The 24,345-nt window shown below is 43.0% G+C and overlaps 1 protein-coding gene across 1 annotated transcript; it reads right to left on the reverse strand.

Annotated features, from left to right (window-relative positions):
* Window positions 1-3,834: 3,834 nt before the first annotated feature.
* Window positions 3,835-13,151, reverse strand: lrg1 (leucine rich alpha-2-glycoprotein 1; the record flags this gene model as incomplete). The annotated part of the gene is made up of 3 exons (XM_062959894.1): window positions 3,835-5,509; window positions 10,683-11,009; window positions 13,107-13,151. Coding segments are annotated over 3 exons (1,371 nt in total), but the record flags the coding sequence as incomplete, so codon positions are not given.
* Between the last annotated feature and the right edge of the window lie 11,194 nt (window positions 13,152-24,345).

Consider the following 24,345-nt stretch of genomic DNA (forward strand, 5'->3'; position numbering starts at 1 on the left):
TCCGGAAGTCCCACAGTATCTTTGTGTGCTCATTTTCCAAGACTTTTGCAGGTTTGTGATCCCACCAGTTCTTTGCTGCTGGGAGGTGGGACTTGAGGCATAAGTTCCAGTGAATCATTTGGGCCACATAGTTGTGTCTCTGTTTGTAGTCTGTCTGTGCAATTTTCTTACAGCGGCTGAGGATGTGATCAATGGTTTCGTCGGTTTCCTTGCACAGTCTGCATTTTGGGTCATCAGCTGATTTTTCGATCTTGGCCTGAATTGCCTTTGTCCTGATGTCTTGCTCCTGGGCTGCAAGGATCAGGCCTTCTGTCTCCTTCTTCAGGGTCCCATTCGTGAGCCAGAGCCAGGTCTTCTCCTTTTCAGCTTTTCCTTCCATTTTGTCAAGGAACTTTCCATGCAATGTTTTCTTGTGCCAGCTCTAGTTTGTAGTGCAGTTTTCTTTTATTGATTCTGCTCTAGTTTGTAGTGCGGTTTTCTTGTACTGATTCTTTGTCTGCTGTGCTTTGAGGAGTTTCTGATTTTTGACTTCAATCAAAGCCGGTTCTTCCCTTTGCTTTCCATCTTCTGCCAGGGCATGTTCTTCTTCTTTGACTGCTTGTTTGACTTGTAAGAGTCCTCTGCCCCCTGATCCTCTAGGCAGATATAGCTGGTCAACATCACTGTGAGGGTGCAGGGAATGATGAATTATCTTCATCATCTTCGAGATGGGACCCAAGTCAAACCTCAAAAATAATGTATGCTTCAGATCCACTGTATATATATGCATAGAGTAAATCATGATAATATAAGAAAAATTAATCAAAGAGGAATAATAATAACAATATAATGTGGAATAATATAATAATAATGTAATGTGGACTAATAGTGATAATAATAATAATATGGAGGAATAATAATAATAATAATGTGGAATAATAGTAATAATAATAATAATATGGAATGCTAATAATAATAATAATAATATAAAATAATGATAATGATGATGATGATGATGATGAACGAAGTTTGCGATATGTGTCCTCATTGCCACTCTGCGCATGAACCAGAGCACTATGGCAACTGCAGCTCTGTTTTTGCAATGCGTACGGGCGCTCCCATGGCAACCGTGCAGGGATGTGGTCATCCCATGCGCCCAGGGATGCAACATTTTCCCCGTGCGCCGAGTCCAAGGAAGTGGGGCTGTTGGGTTTGGAGAAAAGCAGTCAAAATGCATGGAGATATATATATATATATATATATATATATATATATATATATTTGGCAAGCTGCTCCGAGTGCCTTCGTGACTGAAGATTCCCATAGTAATAATAATAATAATAATAATAATAATAATAATAATATCTAAATAATAATAAATAAAAATATATACATTGCAGCATGTATATATTCAAGCCCATTCGGCCTTCTTGACCATGGATAATAATATCTAAATAATAATAATAATAATAATAATAATAATAATAATAATAACTAAATAATAATAATAATAATAATAATAATAATAATAATAATAATAATATCTAAATAATAAATAAAAATATATACATTGCAGTATGTAGATATTCAAGCCCATTCTTGACCTTGGGTGGACCAGGGATAATGGGATTTGTAGTACTTTTGCCCGCTTTGGATCCGACTCCCAACAAAACACTGCAATCCTTACGAATGATCAACTTGGACTAAACTCGGCACAGAGAAGCCAATAGATTGGAAAGCTTTGGGAGGAATTGACCTCTGGTTTTCGGGAGTTGTAGTTCACCTGCATCCAAATTCTTCCAAATTCTTAATGGTTTTCTCCGTTTACAGCAAACCCTCGCCCGTTATGCTTATTATTTAAAGGAAAAATAACCACCCAGACAAATAAACAACGCACAGCCCATTTGGGAGAGCAAATATGACTTTCTTTACGGCGCCGTTAAATCACCGCAAATTGCTTGGCCGTCTTTAAGCAATTGGGTTTAATTTAAAACTTCCACGGGGAAGCCGGCTTGGCTATAAATTTCCCAATTTTTTTTTTCACTCTTCTCCCAATTAAGGCAAAAGGCGGCTGGAGGACAAAAGAAAAAAAAATCCCCAAAGAAGGAAAAACAGTCCCGGGAGTTATAGTTCCCAAGGTCTGCTGGAGAATAAATGCAGTCGGGGGCCCATTTTAAATGCTATTATTATTATTATTATTATTATTATTATTATTATTATTATTATTATATTTTATTATGACACAGCAAACAAAATAGATATGATGGATTTCGTATCACAAAATTATTATTATTATTATTATTATTATTATTATTATTATTAGTTTCCATGGGAGTTGTAGTTTTCCAAGGTCCACACCCTGGTTGCATCTCCATTGGAGAATAAATGCAGTCGGGACCCATTTTAAATACCATTATTATTATTATTATTATTATTATTATTATTATTATTATTATTATTATATGTTTCCATGCTGTGCACTCCCGGGAGTTATAGTTTCCCAAGGTCCAAACCCTGGGTGCATCTCCACTGGAGAATAAATGCAGTCGGGACCCATTATTATTATTATTATTATTATTATTATTATTATTATTATTATTATATGTTTCCATACTGTGCAGTCCTGGGAGTTATAGTTTCCCAAGGTCCACACCCTTCTCTTGGTGTGTTTACAATATGGAATGAATGCCTTTGCATACCTCCACTTTAAATGCCATGGCTCCATGCTATGCGTTCCTGGGAGTTATAGTTTCCCAAGGTCCTTATTATTATTATTATTATTATTATTATTATTATTATTATTATTATTATTATTGCCCTGGGAGTCATAGTTTTCCAAGGTCCACGAACCTTCTCTGGGTGCATCTGCAAGGTGAAATGAATGCAGCCAGACCTTACTTTAAATACCACAGCTCCATACTATGCGGTCCTGGGATTTATAGTTTCCCAAGGTCCACACTCCCACTGACAGTGGACCGGGACCACATTAGGCACAGAGAAGCTCCATGAGCATCTGAACATACTGCTGGGAGTTGTAGTTCACCTGCATCCAAGGGAGAGCCAACGGGTTTTAACTGCCACTTTGGCTCTGGAGAGGGAGAATTCTGATTGGCTGCTGCATCTAGCTTGGCACTGAGGCCAACGGATTTTAACTGCCACTTTGGTTTATTGATTTATTTCCACAGCAACAAAAGAGACCGACAAACAACGAGAGAGGATAAAGTCAGATCTTGGGTGATGATGGAGAGCGCTTGGAAAGTGGACGGTCAACTTGCAATTTGGCTCCAGGATTCAGCATGAGCCATATTCGGACGCGCCGAGCAACGTCACGGCCTGGCCCTGGAACTTTGGCGGAGCACTGAGGCCAACGCATTTTAACTGCCACTTTGGCTTTGGAGAGGGCGAATTCAGATTGGCTGCTGCATCTAGCTTGGCACTGAGGCCAACGGGTTTTAACTGCCACTTTGACTCCGCTTTATTTATTTATTTATTTATTTCCACAGCAACAAAAGAGACCGATAAACAACAAGAGAGGATAAGTCAGATCTTGGGTGATGATGGAGAGAGTTTGGAAAGTGGATGGTCAACTTGCATTTTGGCTCCAGGATTCAGCACGAGCCGAATTCGGATGCGCTGAGCGACATCACCTTGAGCTTTGGCCGAGCACTGAGGCCAACGGATTTTAACTGGCAATTTGGCTCTGGAGAGGGAGAATTCGGATTGGCTGCTGCATCTAGCTTGGCACTGAGGCCAACGGATTTTAACTGCCACTTTGGCTCTGGAGAGGGAGAATTCAGATTGGCTGCTGCATCTAGCTTGGCACTGAGGCCAACAGGTTTTAACTGCCACTTTGACTCCGCTTTATTTCTTTATTTATTTATTTCCACAGCAACAAAAGAGACTGACAAACAATGAGAGAGGATAAAGTCAGATCTTGGGTGATGATGGAGAGAGTTTGAAAAGTGGATGGTCAACTTGCATTTTGGCTCCAGGATTCAGCACGAGACGAATTCGGATGCACTGAGCGACATCACCTTGAGCTTTGGCCGAGCACTGAGGCCAACGGATTTTAACTGGCAATTTGGCTCTGGAGAGGGAGAATTCGGATTGGCTGCTGCATCTAGCTTGGCACTGAGGCCAACAGATTTTAACTGCCACTTTGACTCCGGTTTATTTATTTATTTATTTATTTCCATAGCAACAAAAGAGACCGACAAACAACGAGAGAGGATAAAGTCAGATCTTGGGTGATGATGGAGAGCGCTTGGAAAGTGGACGGTCAACTTGCAGTTTGGCTCCAGGATTCAGCATGAGCCATATTCGGACGCGCCGAGCGATGTCACAGCCCGACCCTTGAGCTTTGGCGGAGCACTGAGGCCAACGGGTTTTAACTGCCACTTTGACTCTGGTTTATTTACTTATTTATTTATTTCCACAGCAACAAAAGAGACCGATAAACAACGAGAGAGGATAAAGTCAGATCTTGGGAAACGGTGATGATGGGGGTCAACTTGCATTTTGGCTCCAGGATTCAGCACGAGCCGAATTCCGATGAGCCGAGCGACATCACGGCCCGGCCCTTGAGCTTCGGCGGAGAGAAACACGTGACATCCCGCTCGGAATAAAGCCCGACGGAGTTGTTCCGGGCCCACGTGGCGAGGGCCTCCATGCGGCAGTCGCAGACCCACGGGTTCCCGGCGAGGTCCAGCCCCGATTCGGCGACGTGTTTCGAGAAGGGCGGCTCCAGGGCGGAGAGCCGGTTGTGGGAGAGATCCAGCACCTCGAGCGACTCCAGTGGGGCGAAGACTTTCCTGGGGAGCGCCTCCAAGCTGTTGTTTTGCAGGAAGAGGAAGCGCAGCTCGGGAACGGTCCGGAAGGCGTCCTCCGCGACCGACCGCATTCCGTTGCCCTCGAGGTTCAAGCCTTGGAGACGGGCGAGACCCTTGAACGCCGGGGCGGACAACACGCGGAGGAAGTTGTACGAGAGGTCCAGATTGGTCAACGCCTCGAGACAGGCGAAGCCATCATCGGGGAGCTCTCCGATGCGGTTGTTGGAGAGGTCGAGGATCTTGAGGCGCTTGAGAGCCTGGAACCAGGGCGGGCGGATGAGCGGCAGGCGGTTGCCCTTCAAGGAGAGCTGCTCCAAGGAGGCCAGGCTCGCAAAGAGGCCCAGCGGGAGGTCCTTGAGGAGGTTGTTGGTGAGGTCCAAGGCCGTGAGCGCCGGGTGGTTGCGCCAGAGGCTGTTGGGCAGCGTCTTGAGCCGGTTGTTGGACAAGTGGAGCTCCCGGAGGTGCGGCAGGGCCCGGAAAGCGTCCACGCTGATGATGGAGATGTTGGTGAACTCCACCGAGATGGAGCGCGTCTCCTTGGGGAAGCCGGACGGGAAGTCGCTGAGGGACGGCGAGGAGCAGACAAACTCGGTGACGTTGGGAGAGGTCGCCGGCGGGCACGGAAGAGCCCCGAGGCCACGGCACTGAAGGCACATCGCCAGGCAAAGCGTCAGGATCCCCGAGAAATCCATCTTTGGTCCCTGTGTGGACGGAGAAAGAGAGAGAAATGCTCTGGATTAAGGAGATTATTGTAGAACTCCCGTATGCAGATGATAACGTAGTCTATGTACATTCAGAGGAAGACCTACATCTGTCATAGAACTCCAATATGCTGATGATAACATAGTCCTCAAACTTTTTAAGTGGAGGGCCGGTTCACGGTCCCTCAGACTGTTGGTGGGCTGGACTATGATGAAATAGTCCAAATTTAGGATTGTTGTTGTTGTGTGCCTTCAAGTCCTTTCAGAGTTAGGTCAACCCTAAGTCTAAAGTTTAGGACAGAGGCCAGGTCAATGACCTTGGAGGGCTGCATCCGGCCCGTGGGCCTTAGTTTGGGGACCCCTGATCTAGATGATATCATAAGACCATAGGTAAGCAAAGAGACCTCCAAAAACCATCTAGATGATCTCATCAGGCCATCAGAAGACCATAGATAAGGAAAGGGACCCTCAAAGGCCATCTAGATGGTCTCATAGGACCATAGGTAAAGAGAGTGACCTCCAAAAACCATCTAGATGATCTCATCAGGCCATCAGAAGACCATAGATAAGGAAAGGGACCCTCAAAGGCCATCTAGATGGTCTCATAGGACCATAGGTAAAGAGAGTGACCTCCAAAAGCCATCTAGATGATCTCATCAGGCCATCAGAAGACCATAGATAAGGAAAGGGACCCTCAAAGGCCATCTAGATGGTCTCATAGGACCATAGGTAAAGAGAGTGACCTCCAAAAACCATCTAGATGATCTCATCAGGCCATCAGAAGACCATAGATAAGGAAAGGGACCCTCAAAGGCCATCTAGATGGTCTCATAGGACCATAGGTAAAGAGAGTGACCTCCAAAAGCCATCTAGATGATCTCATCAGGCCATCAGAAGACCATAGATAAGGAAAGGGACCCTCAAAGGCCATCTAGATGGTCTCATAGGACCATAGGTAAAGAGAGTGACCTCCAAAAGCCATCTAAATGATCTCATCAGGCCATCAGAAGACCATAGATAAGGAAAGGGACCCTCAAAGGCCATCTAGATGGTCTCATAGGACCATAGGTAAAGAGAGTGACCTCCAAAAACCATCTAGATGATCTCATCAGGCCATCAGAAGACCATAGATAAGGAAAGGGACCCTCAAAGGCCATCTAGATGGTCTCATAGAACCATAGGTAAGGAGAGTGACCTCCAGAAGCCATCTAGATGGTCACAAAAGGCTGTAGATAAGCAAAGAGACCTTCAAAGACCATCTAGATGATCTCATCAGGCCATCAGAAGACCATAGATAAGGAAAGGGACCCTCAAAGGCCATCTAGATGGTCTCATAGAACCATAGGTAAAGAGAGTGACCTCCAAAAGCCATCTAGATGGTCTCAAAAGGCCATAGCTAAGCAAAGAGACCTTCAAAGACCATCTAGATGATCTCATCAGGCCACCATAGATAAGGAAAGGGACCCTCAAAGGCCATCTAGATGGTCTCATAGAACCATAGGTAAGGAGAGTGACCTCCAAAAGCCATCTAGATGGTCTCAAAAGGCCATAGCTAAGCAAAGAGACCTTCAAAAACCATCTAGATGATCTCATCAGGCCACCAGAAGACCATAGATAAGGAAAGGGACCCTCAAAGGCCATCTAGATGGTCTCATAGAACCATAGGTAAGGAGAGTGACCTCCAAAAGTCATCTAGATGGTCTCAAAAGGCCATAGCTAAGCAAAGAGACCTTCAAAGACCATCTAGATGATCTCATCAGGCCACCAGAAGACCATAGATAAGGAAAGGGACCCTCAAAGGCCATCTAGATGGTCTCATAGAACCATAGGTAAGGAGAGTGACCTCCAAAAGCCATCTGTATGTTCTCAAAAGGCCATAGCTAAGCAAAGAGACCTCCAAAGACCATCTAGATGATTTCATAAGATCATAGGTAAGCAAAGAGACCTCCAAAGACCAGGTAGACTTAGGTCAACCCTAAGTCTGAAGTTTAGGACAGGGGCCAGGTCAATGACCTTCGAGGGCCGCATCCGGTCCTCGGGCCTTAGTTTGGGGACCCCTGACATAGTCTATGCACATTAAGAGGAAGACCTACAAGCCACTCTAAATGGATGGCAAGCTATATAAACTCAGCAGACCGAAAGCCATAACCAAGGTCATGACAACAACTGTTATAGAACTCCAATATGCCGATGATAACGTAGACTGTGCGCATTCAGAACACTTCCAACATCTGTTATAGAAATCCAATATGCCGACGATAACGTAGTCTATGCACATTCAGAAGAAGACCTACATCTGACGTAGAACTCCAATACACCGATGATAACAGTTTGCGCGCATTCAGAAGAAGACCAAGCCACTCTCAACAACTTTGCTGAAGCATACGGGAAGCTCGGCCTTTCATTATACCTCCCAACCTCTGAGGATGCTTGTCATAGATGTGGGCAAAACGTCAGGAGAGAATGCTCCCGATTGTTAATTGCCTAGCTCGCTGTTGACCCAAGCAGCTTGACAAACAGTTGTATCTGTCGAGTAGAAAATTTATCGCTTTATGCGGGGAGGCTAATTTAACTAATTTATGACTCTATAAAACTTCCAGCACCGTGCGGGAAGGAATGAGGAAGTACTGCCATCAAGGACTGGGTGTCACAAGTCCGATGAAGTGGCAGCTCCCCCTGTGGCTGGAATCGAGCATATCCTCAGGAATCCGGAAGCTGGAAAATGTTAAAATTTCCTCTGTGTCTGCCTATATATGTCGTATGTCTAATGGCACTAAATGTTTGCCATGGCTACTACTAGTATTAAATAAACTCTAGAATCAGGACAGTCAATAAAGACCAACACTCAGAAAACAGGGGAATTCCAGAAAGGAAACAATCAGGGCCAGCTAACACCTCCCAACAAAGGATTCCCCCAGGCTTCGAAGCTGCAAGGCTATTCAATGCTAATCGAGGTGGCCTATTGCAACATTCACACTTCCCTCAAGCAGACAAGCTATATAAGCCCCACTGGCCTAGTTTCCAACAGACCTCACAGCCTCTGAGGATGCCTGCCTTAGAGATGGGCGAAACGTCAGGAGAGAGTGCTGCAGGGACAGCCCGGAAAACTCTCAGCAACCCAGTCATGACAATTGTTACTCTCCTCTCCTAATGGTTTGAGGTGGAGGTATAACAAAGTCAAAACATAGCGACCTAACATACAACAATAATAACAACAATATAATAATAATAATAATAATAATAATAATAATAATAATAATAATAATAATAATTTGTATTTGTTACCTCTCAAGGCAGGGATACAACCAAGTCAAAACATATCAATATTCAATATATTGATGGGGTCTCTTCCAATCAATGCCTATGAGGGTTGGATGACCATCTGTCAGGAGAGATCGGGTGGTGTCTTTTCCTTCAGGGCAGAATAGGGTTTGCAATGAATGGTCCTTGGGGTCTCTTCAAATAATAAAATTATATTATTCCATCGCTTTTGACGTCCTTCGTGTCCTTTCTCCCTGCAGGAAAGCACCAACAAAGCACCCCCAACAGATGGCCATCCAGCCTCGGTTTAAGAGCCTCCAGAGAAGGAGCTTCGACTAGACACTGCGGCAGTGAGTTCCACAGTTGAACAGCCAAAGAGAGATATATTTATGTTGTTTCGTTCAACGACAAAGCAGCCCCGACAGATGGCCATCCAGCCTTGGTTTAAGAGGATCTTTCACTAGACACTGTGACAGTGAGTTCCACAGTTGAACAGCCAAAGAGAGATATATTTATGTTGTTTCGTTCAACGACAAAGCAGCCCCGACAGATGGCCATCCAGCCTTGGTTTAAGAGGATCTTTCACTAGACACTGCGGCAGTGAGTTCCACAGTTGAACAGCCAAAGAGAGATATATTTATGTTGTTTCGTTCAACGACAAAGCAGCCCCGACAGATGGCCATCCAGCCTTGGTTTAAGAGGATCTTTCACTAGACACTGCGGCAGTGAGTTCCACAGTTGAACAGCCAAAGAGAGATATATTTATGTTGTTTCGTTCAACGACAAAGCACCCCCGACAGATGGCCATCCAGCCTTGGTTTAAGAGGATCTTTCACTAGACACTGTGACAGTGAGTTCCACAGTTGAACAGCCAAAGAGAGATATATTTATGTTGTTTCGTTCAACGACAAAGCAGCCCCGACAGATGGCCATCCAGCCTTGGTTTAAGAGGATCTTTCACTAGACACTGCGGCAGTGAGTTCCACAGTTGAACAGCCAAAGAGAGATATATTTATGTTGTTTCGTTCAACGACAAAGCAGCCCCGACAGATGGCCATCCAGCCTTGGTTTAAGAGGATCTTTCACTAGACACTGCGGCAGTGAGTTCCACAGTTGAACAGCCAAAGAGAGATATATTTATGTTGTTTCGTTCAACGACAAAGCACCCCCGACAGATGGCCATCCAGCCTTGGTTTAAGAGGATCTTTCACTAGACACTGTGGCAGTGAGTTCCACAGTTGAACAGCCAAAGAGAGATATATTTATGTTGTTTCGTTCAACGACAAAGCACCCCCGACAGATGGCCATCCAGCCTTGGTTTAAGAGGATCTTTCACTAGACACTGTGGCAGTGAGTTCCACAGTTGAACAGCCAAAGAGAGATATATTTATGTTGTTTCGTTCACCGACAAAGCAGCCCCGACAGATGGCCATCCAGCCTTGGTTTAAGAGGATCTTTCACTAGACACTGCGGCAGTGAGTTCCACAGTTGAACAGCCAAAGAGAGATATATTTATGTTGTTTCGTTCAACGACAAAGCACCCCCGACAGATGGCCATCCAGCCTTGGTTTAAGAGGATCTTTCACTAGACACTGTGGCAGTGAGTTCCACAGTTGAACAGCCAAAGAGAGATATATTTATGTTGTTTCGTTCACCGACAAAGCAGCCCCGACAGATGGCCATCCAGCCTTGGTTTAAGAGGATCTTTCACTAGACACTGTGGCAGTGAGTTCCACAGTTGAACAGCCAAAGAGAGATATATTTATGTTGTTTCGTTCACCGACAAAGCACCCCCGACAGATGGCCATCCAGCCTTGGTTTAAGAGGATCTTTCACTAGACACTGCGGCAGTGAGTTCCACAGTTGAACAGCCAAAGAGAGATATATTTATGTTGTTTCGTCCAGGACTTACCTGCAGCTTTCGGGCTCCGTCCGGGTATCCAATACTCTTTCTCCGGAGTTCTGCGAATCCCGCAAGGGCTCCGATTTTTATCAGGTCCGCTTTATCGGGGAGGGCCGTGGAGCGAGCCTTCTTGGAAATGCCCTGCAATGTTGACATGTTGCGACATTCGCTTGCGAAACTAGTTTCCTCTCCAGCAGAGAGAGAGAGAGAGAGACGGGGCCAAGTCTCGGGCCAAAAAGAGATTCCGGAGTTGCGTGGACTTGAATTTCCCCGAAATGCCAATTCCCATAATGGTCCATTTCGACAGATAATAATATTACATATCCAGAGCCTGGCCTACTTCGCAAGGTCGTCGTTGCAATAGGAGATATGCTAGATCATGTGGCCATTGGCATTACCTTCCCGCCGGAGCAGTACCTATTGATCTACTCGCATTTGCATGTTTTCGAACAGCATGGTTGGCACAAGCTGGGGCTAACAGCAGGAGCTCATCCCACTCCCCAGAAATAGTCTTTGCCAGTGTTGTCTGTAGACCATGTGGCATGGAACGCCTTAACCTTCCCGCCGGAGCAGTACCTATTGATCTACTCGCATTTGCATGTTTTCGAACAGCATGGTTGGCAGAAGCTGGGGCTAACAGCGGGAACTCATCCCACTCCCCAGAAATAGTCTTTGCCGGCATTGTCTGTAGATCATGTGGCATGGAACGTCGTTACCTTCCCGCCGGAGCAGTACCTATTGATCTACTCACATTTGGATGTTTGGAACAGCAAGGTTGGCAGAAGCTGGGGCTAACAGCAGGAGCTCATCCCACTCCCCAGAAATAGTCTTTGCCAGTGTTGTCTGTAGACCATGTGGCATGGAACGTTGTTACCTTCCCGCCGGAGAAGTACCTATTGATCTACTCGCATTTGCATGTTTTCGAACAGCAAGGTTGGCAGAAGCTGGGGATAACAGCAGGAGCTCATCCCACTCCCCAGAAATAGTCTTTGCCGGCATTGTTTGTAGATCATGTGGCATGGAACGTCGTTACCTTCCCACCGGAACAGTACCTATTGATCTACTCGCATTTGCATGTTTTCGAACAGCAAGGTTGGCAGAAGCTGGGGTTAACAGCAGGAGCTCACCCCATTCCCTGGATTCAAACAAGCTGACCTTTCAGTTAGCAAGTTCAGCAGCTCAGTGGTTTAACCTACTGCACCACCAGGGTCTCGTATTAATTATTAATAGTAATAGTAATAATACTAATTATTATTAGTAATAATTAGAAATCATTAGTAATAATGTAGTAATGTAAAATTAGATAATAATAATGTAATATACAATTAAATAATATACAATTACAAAAATATACAATTTACATAATTACATAAATATACAATTAAATAATAATGATAATGACATTAGATAATATATACAATTAAATAATAATAATGGCATTAGATAATAATATACAATTAAATAACAATAATGACATTAGATAATAAAATGCAATTAGTAATGATGTAAAATTAAATAATAACAATGCAATATAATAATATAAAGTTAAATACAGTAGAATCTCACTTATCCAAGCCTCGCTTATCCAAGCCTCTGGATAAGCCTCTGGACATTAGATAATATATACAATTAAATAATAATAATGACATTAGATAATAATATGCAATTAGGAATAATGTAAAATTAAATAATAATAATAATGCAATATTGCATAGCAATATACAATTAAATAATAATAATGGCATTAGATAATAATATACAATTAAATAATAATAATGACATTAGATAATAAAATCCAATTAGTAATTATGTAAAATTAAATAATAACAATGCAATATAATGATATAAAGTTAATAATAATATAATATTACATAGTAATATACAATTAAATAATAGCAATGATATTACATAATAATATACAATTAGCGATAATGTAAAATTAAATAATAATAATGCCATATTACATAGCAATATACAATTAAATAATACAGTAGAGTCTCACTTATCCAACACTCGCTTATCCAACATTCTGGATTATCCAACGCATTTTTGTAGTCAATGTTTTCAATACATCGTGATATTTTGGTGCTAAATTCATAAATACAGTAATTACTACATAGCATTACTGCGTATTGAACTACTTTTTCTGCCAAATTTGTTGTATAACATAATGTTTTGGTGCTTAATTTGTAAAATAATAACATAATTTGGTGTTTAATAGGCTTCTCCTTAATCTCTCCTTATTATCCAACATATTCGCTTATCCAACGTTCTGCCGGCCCGTTTATGTTGGATAAGCGAGACTCTACTGTATATTGTATTACATTATAATATTATTATCAATATTATATGTATATATAATATTAGATACATTATTAGTATAGTGTAATATTAGTATTATATATTATTATATTATTATATTGACACAGGAGACAATAATAATAATAATAATAATAATAATAATAATAATAATAATAATAATAAAAACTTTATTTGTAACCTGCTTCCATCTCCCCGAGGGGACCTGGAGCAGTTCACATGGGGACCAAGCCCAATAATAATCAATAATTATTATTAATAATGATGCAATACGATGAAGCGCTGCAAGGCCTCTCTCCTGGAAAAGAAAACCATGTTTCCTCTTGGCAAAGATGAATTTGATCTCTGATCCAAATCCGACAGCTGCGGAGAGACGACTCAATGGCTCCTTTGTTTTCTCTTTCTTCCTGGACGGCCAGCCGGATCGGATTTATTCCTTCGGAGAGATACTTTTGGCCTTCGCAACACAGAAAAGCTGACATCAGGACTCAGATTAGTCATCGAAGGAAGTTAGACTTGATAATTAAAAAATAAGAGAAATTAAAAATAATCAAAATTAAAAATAAGAGAAATAATATATGATTATCTTCTGTGTTTTGTATGTTAAAACTTAAGGGACATGTGCTAATGGATGGGTCAATTGTTAAGAAGCTATAATAGATCTGGGTTCTATTAGTAGGCTCTCTAGATAAGGGTGAACTACAACTCCCAAATTTCACCAGGATGTGAGTTGGGTCATGGGAACTCTGTGTGCAAAGTTTGGTCCTGATCCGTGATTGGTGAGGGTCGCAGTGGTCTCAGGAAGTGATTGAAGGTACTGCAAGTCCCATCATCCATGGTGCATCCTCCTCCAAACTGCACCAGGATGTAGAGTGGGTCATGGGGGTTCTGTGTGCCAAGTGTGGTCCTGATCCGTCATTTGTGGGGTTCGCAGTGGTCTCGGGAAGTGAGTGAAGGTACTGCAAGTCCCATCATCCATAGTTCATCCTCTTCCAAACTGCACCCGGATGTAAAGTGGGTCATGGGAGCTCTGTGTGCCAAGTTTGGTCCTGATCCGTCATTGGTGAAGGTCGCAGTGGTCTCAGGAAGCGATTGAAGGTACTGCAAGTCCCATCACCCATGGTTCATCCTCCTCCAAACTGCACCAGCATGTAACGTGGGTCATGGGGGTCCTATGTGCCAAGTTTGGTCCAGGTCTATCATTCGTGGCCACTATTACATGGCGGCGACTATTATGTGATGAAATATGGTATTTTTTAAAATATATGATTATACTTACAGATCTATTGAACTACTAATGGCATAGAGATCCCCTCCTCCAAACTGTATCAGGATTTAAAGTGGGTCATGGGGGTCCTGTGTGCCAAGCCTGGTCCTGATCCGTCATTGGTGGGGTTTGCAGTGGTCTCAGGAAGTGATTGAAGGTATTGCAAGTCCCATCATCCATGGTTTATCCTCTTACAAACTGCACCAGGACGTAAAGTGGGTCATGGGGGTTCTATGTGCCAAGTTTGGTCCTGGTCCGTCATTGGTGGGGGTCACAGTGGTCTCAGGAAGCGATTGAAGGTACTGCAAGTCCCATCATCCATAGTTCATCCTCCTCCAAACTGCACCCGGATGTAAAGTGGGTCATGGGGGTCCTGTGTGCCAAGTTTGGTCCGGGTCTATCATTCATGGCCACTATTATGTGGTGGCGACTATTATGCAATGAAATATGGTATTTTTTAATGTGTGATTATATAGATGTATTGAACAACTAATGGCATAGAGATACCCTCCTCCAAACATCACCAGGACGTAAAGTGGGTCATGGGGGTCCTGTGTGCCAAGTTTGGTCCTGATCCATCATTGGTGAGGGTCGCAGTGGTTTCAGGAAGCGATTGAAGGTACTGCAAGTCCCATCATCCATGGCTCATCCTCTTCCAAACTTCACCAGGATGTAAAGTGGGTCATGGGGGTCCTGTGTGCCAAGTTTGGTCCTGATCCACCATTGGTGAGGGTCGCAGTGGTTTCAGGAAGCGATTGAAGGTACTGCAAGTCCCATCATCCATGGCTCATCCTCTTCCAAACTTCACCAGGACGTAAAGTGGGTCATGGGGGTCCTGTGTGCCAAGTTTGGTCCTGATCCATCATTGGTGAGGGTCGCAGTGGTCTCAGGAAGCGATTGAAGGTACTGCAAGTCCCATCATCCATGGCTCATCCTCTTCCAAACTTCACCAGGATGTAAAGTGGGTCATGGGGGTCCTGTGTGCCAAGTTTGGTCCTGATCCATCATTGGTGAGGGTCGCAGTGGTTTCAGGAAGCGATTGAAGGTACTGCAAGTCCCATCATCCATGGCTCATCCTCTTCCAAACTTCACCAGGACGTAAAGTGGGTCATGGGGGTCCTGTGTGCCAAGTTTGGTCCTGATCCATCATTGGTGAGGGTCGCAGTGGTTTCAGGAAGCGATTGAAGGTACTGCAAGTCCCATCATCCATGGCTCATCCTCTTCCAAACTTCACCAGGACGTAAAGTGGGTCATGGGGGTCCTGTGTGCCAAGTTTGGTCCTGATCCATCATTGGTGAGGGTCGCAGTGGTTTCAGGAAGCGATTGAAGGTACTGCAAGTCCCATCATCCATGGTTCATCCTCCTCCAAACTGTACTAGGATGTAAAGTGGGTCATGGGGGTCCTGTGTGCCAAGTTCGGTCCGGGTCTATCATTCGTGGCCACTATTACGTGGTGGCGACTATTATGTGATGAAATATGATATTTTTTAAATATGTGATTAATTTATACTTATAGATCTATTGAACTACTAATGGCATAGAGATACACATGGCCTAGGCCCTGCCCTTGACTTTGCAAGACCCGTGGATGGTCCGTTGGAGACCAGCTTGGTCCGATTGCGGGAGAACAGGATTCGGGGAATGTAAAGAAGCCATTCCGGGGGGTCGGTCTGGAGACTTATTGGAGAGATCCTCGTAAAGATTCCGGCGCAGACGCATTCCTGGCCGGGAGACGGCCCCGCGTGTCTCTAGATCTAGATCGGACTGGCCGAATCCTCCCAATTTGCCCAATTCTATCGTTGGTGAGGTCCAAGGGTCTCTTTGCTTATAGGTGAACTATAAATCCCAGCAACTACAACTCCCAAAAGTCAAGGTCTATTTCCCCCAAACTTCAGATTTGTTCATATGTGGGCACATTGAGTATTCGTACCAAGTCTGGTCCAGATCCATCATTATTTGAGTCCACAGGGCTCTCTGGATGCTGGTGAACTACAACTCCCGAACGCAAGCTCAATGCCCACCAAACCCTTCCAGTGTTTTCTGTTGCTTGTGGAAGTTCTGTGTGCCAAGTTTGGTCCAATTCCATTGTCGGTGGGTTCTTTGATTGTAAGAGAACTATAAATCCCAGCAACTACAACTCCCAAATGCCAAGGTCTATTTTCACCGAACTCTGCCAGTTTTCACATTTGGGCATATTGAGTATTCGTGCCAAGTTTGGTCCAGATCCATCATTGTTTGAGTCCACAGGGCTCTCTGGATTGGAGGTGAACTACAACTCCCAAACTCAATGCCCATATTTTATGGTTGGAGGTCATCACAACATGAGGAACTGTATTAAGGGGTCATGGTATTAGGAAGGTTGAGAAATACTGCTCTAGCATCATAGGGCTTTAATAATAATAATAATAATAATAATAATAATAATAATAATAATAATAATAATAATAATAACTGCAAAAGGCCACCCTACTGGGATCTGTGCACATCATCCGAAAATACATCACACAGTCCTAGACACTTGGGAAGTGTTCGATTTTGTGAAACGAAATCCAGCATGTCTATCTTGTTTGCTGTGTCATAATAATAATAATAATAATAATAATAATAATAATAATAATAATAATAATATAATAATAATAATAATAATAATAATAATAATAATAATACATCACACAGTCCTAAACATTTGGGAAATGTTCGACTTGTGATTTTGTGATATAAAATCCAGCATGTCTATCTTGTTTGCTGTGTCATACAATAAAATAATAATAATAATAATAATAATAATAATAATAATAATAATAATAATCTAATACGAATAATACTAATAATATTAATACAAATACCAATACCAATAATAATAATAAACGGATACTAATAATACTAATAATATTAATATGAATACTAATACTAGTAATAATAATAATAATAATAATAATAATAATAATAATATACGAATACTAATAAGACTAATAATATTAATACAAATATTAATACAAATAATAATAATAAATGAATACTAATAATACTAATAATATTAATAATATTAATATGAATACTAATACCAATAATAATAATACTATGATACCAATACTAATACCAATTTACATTAATGTAAATAATACTAATTTACATTAATGTATAATAACTATAACATATTGTTTATATCTACATATAATATTCATAATATTATATTGTAGTACAATATAATACTAATAATACTATATAATAATATTAATTATATATTATATTTTACATGTAATATTACTAATAAAATTACAACATATTGATATAGTACAATATAGTAATTTATTGCCAGTATTGTACTATGCTAATAATACAATATTGTATGTAATTTTAACTTTTAAGCTGCTCTTAGTCCCGTTCAGGGTTAGAAGGGCAACATATAAATGTAGCAAATAAATAAATAAATAAATAAATAAATAAATAAATAAATAATAACACTAATAATATTAATACAAATACTAATACCAATAATAATAATAATAATACTATAATACTAATATTAATAATAATAATATACTACTAATAGTAATAATACTAATAATATTAATACTAATACCAATAATAATAATAATAATAATAATAATAATAATAATAATAATAATAATAATAATAATATGTCAGCACTTAGGCAGAGATGACATTGGCCATTTCTATCATCATGGTAATAAAATACCAATCATGAACATTACAACCCGAACCCCTAACAATCTATCTTGGGTTTTCTCAACGTTCTAAGCCAAGTGTTGCCTCCGTCTAAGGGATTTGTAGTTGCCGAGAAGGTCAAACAGCTCGGAAACCCATCGCATTGAAGTGGCCGCAGCATTGTTTTACGGGCCACAAGGTCACCCTTGAGGCATGAGTCAGAGCTCGCCAAGGGTCACCTGCCGCCCTGATTGAATCAGATGCCGCCGGCGTGACTCACGTTATCTCCAAACCACGCTCGACCCTGGTTGATTCATCGCACTTTCCATTATTCCATTGTCTCCAAGGTCTGTTTTCTCATCACCGTATCCGCAGAACTTTACCTCTTCCATGGTTCATCCTCCTCCAAACTGCAGTAGTCTCAGGAAGTGAGTGAAGGTACTGCGAGTCCCATCATCCATGGTTCATCCTCCTCCAAACTGCACCAGGACGTAAAGTGGGTCATGGGGACTCTGTGTGCCAAGTTTGGTCCTGATCCGTCATTGGTGGGGGTCGCAGTGGTCTCAGGAAGTGAGTGAAGGTACTGTAAGTCCCATCATCCATGGTTCATCCTCCTCCAAACTGCACCAGGATGTAAAGTGGGTCATGGGGACTCTGTGTGCCAAGTTTGGTCCTGATCCGTCATTGGTGGGGTTCGCAGTAGTCTCAGGAAGTGAGTGGAGGTACTGCAAGTCCCATCATCCATGGTTCATCCTCCTCTAAACTGCACCAGGATGTAAAGTGGGTCATGGGGACTCTGTGTGCCAAGTTTGGTCTTGATCCGTCATTGGTGGGGGTCACAGTAGTCTCAGGAAGTGAGTGGAGGTACTGCAAGTCCCATCATCCATGGTTCATCCTCCCCTAAATTTCACCAGGACATGAGGTGGGTCATGGGGACTCTCTGTGCCAAGTTTGGTCCCAGTCCATCATTTGTGGGGGTCGCAGTGGTCTAAGGAAGTGAGTGAAGGTACTGCAAGTCCCATCATCCATGGTTCATCCTCCTCCAAACTGCACCAGGACGTAAAGTGGGTCATGGGGGTTTTGTGTGCCAAGTTTGGTCCTGATCCGTCATTGGTGGGGTTCGCAGTAGTCTCAAGAAGTGAGTGAAGGTACTGCGAGTCCCATCATCCACGGTTCATCCTCCTCCAAATTGCACCAGGACGTAAGGTGGGTCATGGGGACTCTGTGTGCCAAGTTTGGTCCTGATTGGTCATTTGTGGGGGTCGCAGTAGTCTCAAGAAGTGAGTGAAGGTACCGCGAGTCCCATCATCCATGGTTCATCCTCCTCCAAACTTCACCAGGACGTAAAGTGGGTCATGGGGGCTCTGTGTGCCAAGTTTGGTCTCGGTCCGTCATTGGTGGGGGTCGTAGTGGTCTCAGGAAGTGAGTGAAGGTACTGCGAGTCCCATCATCCATGGTTCATCCTTCTCCAAACTGCACCAGGATGTAAAGTGGGTCATGGGGGCTCTGTGTGCCAAGTTTGGTCCTGATCAGTCATTTGTGGGGGTCGCAGTAGTCTCAGGAAGTGAGTGAAGGTACTGTAAGTCCCATCATCCATGGTTCATCCTCCCCTAAATTTCACCAGGACATGAGGTGGGTCATGGAGACTCTGTGTGCCAAGTTTGGTCCCAGTCCGTAATTTGTGGGGGTCGCAGTGGTCTCAGGAAGTGAGTGGAGGTACTGCGAGTCCCATCATCCATGGTTCATCCTCCTCCAAATGGGGGTTCTGTGTCCCAGTCAGTCATTTGCGGCATTTGTGGGGGTCACAGTGGTCTCAGGAAGTGATTTAAGGCCTGAAATGAATGTTCACTGGAGTCTGATTTCTATTGGCCGACGGCCGCCAGATGGCACTCTATGCACCAGCTTCCACATCACGATTGAATCCTATCTCTTACCATTAGAAAGTTAGGAATGTTGTATTTCAGAAGATGGTTGGGCTTTGGGGAAGGAACCCTTCCAACTCTAGGATTCTAAGATGCAAAGAGGAAGATTTGATCCAAATCTTCTTCCAGCAGAAACGAGATGGCCATCTGTCGGCAGGGCTCAGATTGTGTCTTCCAGTATTTCAGAAATCGATCAGACTGGATGACCTTTAGGAGTGTCTTCTAATGCTAGGATTCCAAAAATTCAAATGGTTTGGACCGGATGGCCTTTGTGGGACCCTGATTGGCACATTCTGATGCTGATGCAGCCTGGGAAATGTAGTTTAGGGCAGGCGTGTGGGCCCTCCCTTCCCAAACTACATTTCCCCACATACTTACTATGGGGAAAGTTCAGAGGCTCCTATCTCCCACATTTTTAAAGCTATTGGGGTGAAACGTGCCACAGAGGTAGGACACATTTACCACTCTTGACCCACCAAATTTCAGAAGGTTTCACGTATCCATTGATTTTTGATGAATTTTCAAAGATGCAGTCCGGGAAATGTAGTTGAGGGCAGGCATATGGCTCCTCACTTCCCCATAATTGGGGAAACTTCAGGGGCTCCTATCCCCTCATTTTTAAAGCTATTGGGGTGAAACTTGCCACAATGGTAGAACACATTTACCACTCTTGACCCACCAAATTTCAGAAGGTTTCACTTATCCATGGATTTTTGGTGAATTTTCAAAGTTTTAGGGACAGACAAACCTCTCCCTGCTATTTCAGAGTTCTGTGCTTTTCCCAAAACACACAGCTCCCTCTTTTGCCCGCTTCTAATGCCGAGGACACATTAACTTCACAGAGGAATGGCAAGGCACTAAGGCAGCCTTTTTGGCTTTGTTTTTCTTGCCGTGTGTTGAAACTAACTTTGGGAACCTTCCGAGATTTACAAAACTTAAAGTACGGGCTCAGTTTTGACTCTAAAATATTTGGCATGGGCTTCGGATATGGCTTCCGACTTATGAAACGTCCAGTTTTCTCACAAATTCCTTTTTTTTTTTTTTTGCACAAGCCTAATGAGGAACGGCAAAGCACCAAGGCAGCTTTTTTGGCTTTGCTTTTTTGCCTTGCATTGACTTTGGGAACCGTCCAAGATTTACAAAACTTAAAGTATGGGCTCGGTTTGGCTTCCAACTTAGGAAATGTCCAATTTTATTACGAATCCCGATTTTTTTGCACAAGCCTAATGAAGAATGGCAAGGCACCAAGGCAGTCTTTTTGGCTTTGCTTTTTTGCCTTGCGTTGACTTTGGGAGACTTCTGAGATTTACAGAACTAAAAGTCAATTTAGACTCTAAAATATTTGGCGTGTGCCACGCCCACGCTTCGGATATGGCTTCTGATTTACGAGACGTCTGATTTTCTCACGAATTCTGATTTTTTAAAATTTATTTTTTTGCACAGGCCTAATGAGGAACTGCAAGGCACTAAGGAAACCTTTTTGGCTTTGCTTTCTTGCCTTGCGTTGACGTTGGGAGCCTTCTGAGATTTACAAAACGTAAAGTATGGGCCTAATGAAGAATGGCAAGGCACCAAGGCAGCCTTTTTGGCTTTTCTTTCTTGCCTTGCGTTGACTTTGGAAGTATAGGGCTTTTCCCTTTCCAAACTACATTTCCCAGAGTTCTGTGCCTTTCCCAAAAGGCACTGCTCCCTTTTTTGCTTACTGCTAACACATTAATTTCACAGAGGAACAGCAAGGTGCTAAGGCAGCCTTTTTGGCTTTGCTTTCTTGCCTTGCGTTGACTTTGGGAGCCTTCTGAGATTTACAAAAGTCAGTTTCGACTCTAAAATATTTGGCATGGGTCATGCATATGCTTCGGATATGGCTTCCGACTTACAAGATGTCTGATTGTCTTATGAATTCTGATTTTTTGCACAACCATGATGATGAACGGCAAGGCACTAGGGAAACCTTTTTGGCTTTGCTTTCTGTCTTACGTTGACATTGGGAGCCTTCTGAGATTTACAAAATTAAAAGTACGGGGTCAGTTTGGCTTCCGACTTACGAAACGTCTGATTTTCTTACGAATCCTGATTGTTTTGCACAAGCCTAATGAGGAACGGCAAGGCACCAAGGCAGCCTTTTTGGCTTTGCTTTCTTGCCTTGCGTTGGCTTTGGGAGCATAGGGCTTTTCCCTTCCAAACTACATTTCCCAGAGGTCTGTGCTGTTCCCAAAAGGCACTGCTCCCTCTTTTACTGGCTACTAACACATTAATTTCACAGAGGAATGGCAAGGCACCAAGGCAGCCTTTTTGGCTTTCGTTCTTGCCTTTTGAAGTATAGGGCTTTTCCCTTCCAAACTACATTTCCCAGAGTTCTGTGCCTTTCCCAAAAGGCACTGCTCTCTCTTTTACTGGCTGCTAACACATTAATTTCACAGAGGATTGTCAAGGCACCAAGGCAGCCTTTTTGGCTTTGCTTTCTTGCCTTTGGAAGTATAGGGCTCTTCCCAAACTACATTTCCCAGAGTTCCGTGCTAAATTCCCTGTTGTGTTTTGTGTGACTCCCCTCGATGTTGACACCTGACTCCTATCCCTGATGCGCACCGGTAATGCCGCTTCAAGGTCAAGGGGACGGATGTGTGAGATCGGATTTGTGTCTCCAAGCAGCGGGAGAAAGGCGGGTTTCCTCGATCACCGACTATGGATGGCTCACTTAAAAGCCGGGAAGGTGATTTGAGCCCGGCCATCCATCTCCGGCTGGATTGCTCCCTGGATGCAAATAAAGAAGCAAACAATATTGCCGACGCGATGCAATGCTTAATGGAGCTGCTGCCGTATACGTTGTCGTATCTGTTGCAGTCTCTAAAGCCTGAATCAAATTAAATATTACGATCAACAGATCAGATAATAGAGGCTTCCTAATAATTGACAGCTCGGGCAAAAGAAGGAGATTGAATCCAATCTCCGCAGCTATTTTCATTTTTCTCTTCCCAATTGTGCTTCTGCCAGCTTAAACACAACCTACGCTCGCTCTATTTATTGCTTGCCTTCCTTGATTGTTTCCCCTCCTAAAATTTATTCCTACTTAAATTTCTCCCTCTCTCGGGTCCATTTGTCTTAAAATTCTATCAATCAGCTGGATCAATTCAACATTCAGCAATTAATTGGCAGGCGGCTCTATTGGATGGCCCTTGGGGTCTCAATCAATTGATCAATAAATCAATTAGTTCTTGCATGGTAAGGGGTTGGACTGGATGGTCCTTGGGGCCTCAACCGTATGATTCAATCAACTGATCAATAAATCAATTAGTTCTCACATGGTAAGGTGTTGGACTGGATGGCCAACCCTATGAGTCAATCAATTAATCAGTCAATTGATTAGTTCTTATACGGAAGAACCTTATGATTCAATCAATCAATCAATGGCCAACTCTAGGACTCAATCAATTAATCACTCAATTGTTTATTTCTTCTATGCCAGAATCTTATGATTCAATCAGTCAGTCTGTCAATCAGTTGTTACATGGCATGACTGGATGGCCCTTGGGGTCTCAACCCTATGATACAATCGATGGATGAATGAGTTCTTACCTGGCAGAGGGTTGGTCTGGATGACATTGTGGTCTCAGCCCTATTTGTCAGTCAGTCAATCAATTCTCACCTGGCAGAGTTGGACTGGATGCCCTTGCAGTCTCAACCCTATGATTCAGTCAATCGATTGATCAATTCTTACATGGCAGCGGGCTGGACTTGATGGCCCTTGGGGTCTCAACCCTATGAGTCAATCAACTGATTGATCAATCAATCAATTAATCGGTTCTTATATGGCAGTGGGCTGGACTGGCTGGCCATTGAGTCTCAGCCCTATGAGTCAATCAATCAATCAATCAATCACTCAATTGGTTCTTACATGGCAGTGGGTTGGACTGGATGGTCCTTGGGGTCTCAAACCTATGATTCAGTCAACTGATTGATCGATCGATCACTCACTCAATCAATCAATCAATCAATAAGTTCTTACCTGGAAGAGGGTTGGACTGGATGCCCTTGCATCAATTAATCAGTTCTGAATAACAATGGGCTGGACCGGTAGGCCATTAGAGTCTCAACCCTACAATTCAATCAATCATTTAGTTCTTATATAGCAGTGGGCTGACCTGAATGGCCTATGAGTCAATCAATCAATCAACCAACCATTCAATTCTTACCTGGCAGAGAGGTGGATGGCCTTGCAGTCTCAACCCTATGAGTCAGTTAATTGATTGATCAATTCTTACATGGCAGTGGGCTGGACTTGATGGCCCTTGGGGTCTCAACCTTATGAGTCAGTCAGTTGATTGATCAATTAATCGATTCTTACATGGCAGTGGGCTGGCCTGGCTGGCCATTGGAGTCTCAACCCTATGAATCAATCAATCAATCAATCAATCAATCAATCAATCAGATCTTACATGCCAGTAGGCTGGACTGGTTGGCCAGTGGGGTCTCAACGCTATGAATCAATCAATCGATC

The sequence above is a fragment of the Anolis carolinensis genome, unplaced genomic scaffold (genome assembly GCF_035594765.1).
Source record: "Anolis carolinensis isolate JA03-04 unplaced genomic scaffold, rAnoCar3.1.pri scaffold_7, whole genome shotgun sequence".
NCBI lineage: Eukaryota > Metazoa > Chordata > Lepidosauria > Squamata > Dactyloidae > Anolis > Anolis carolinensis.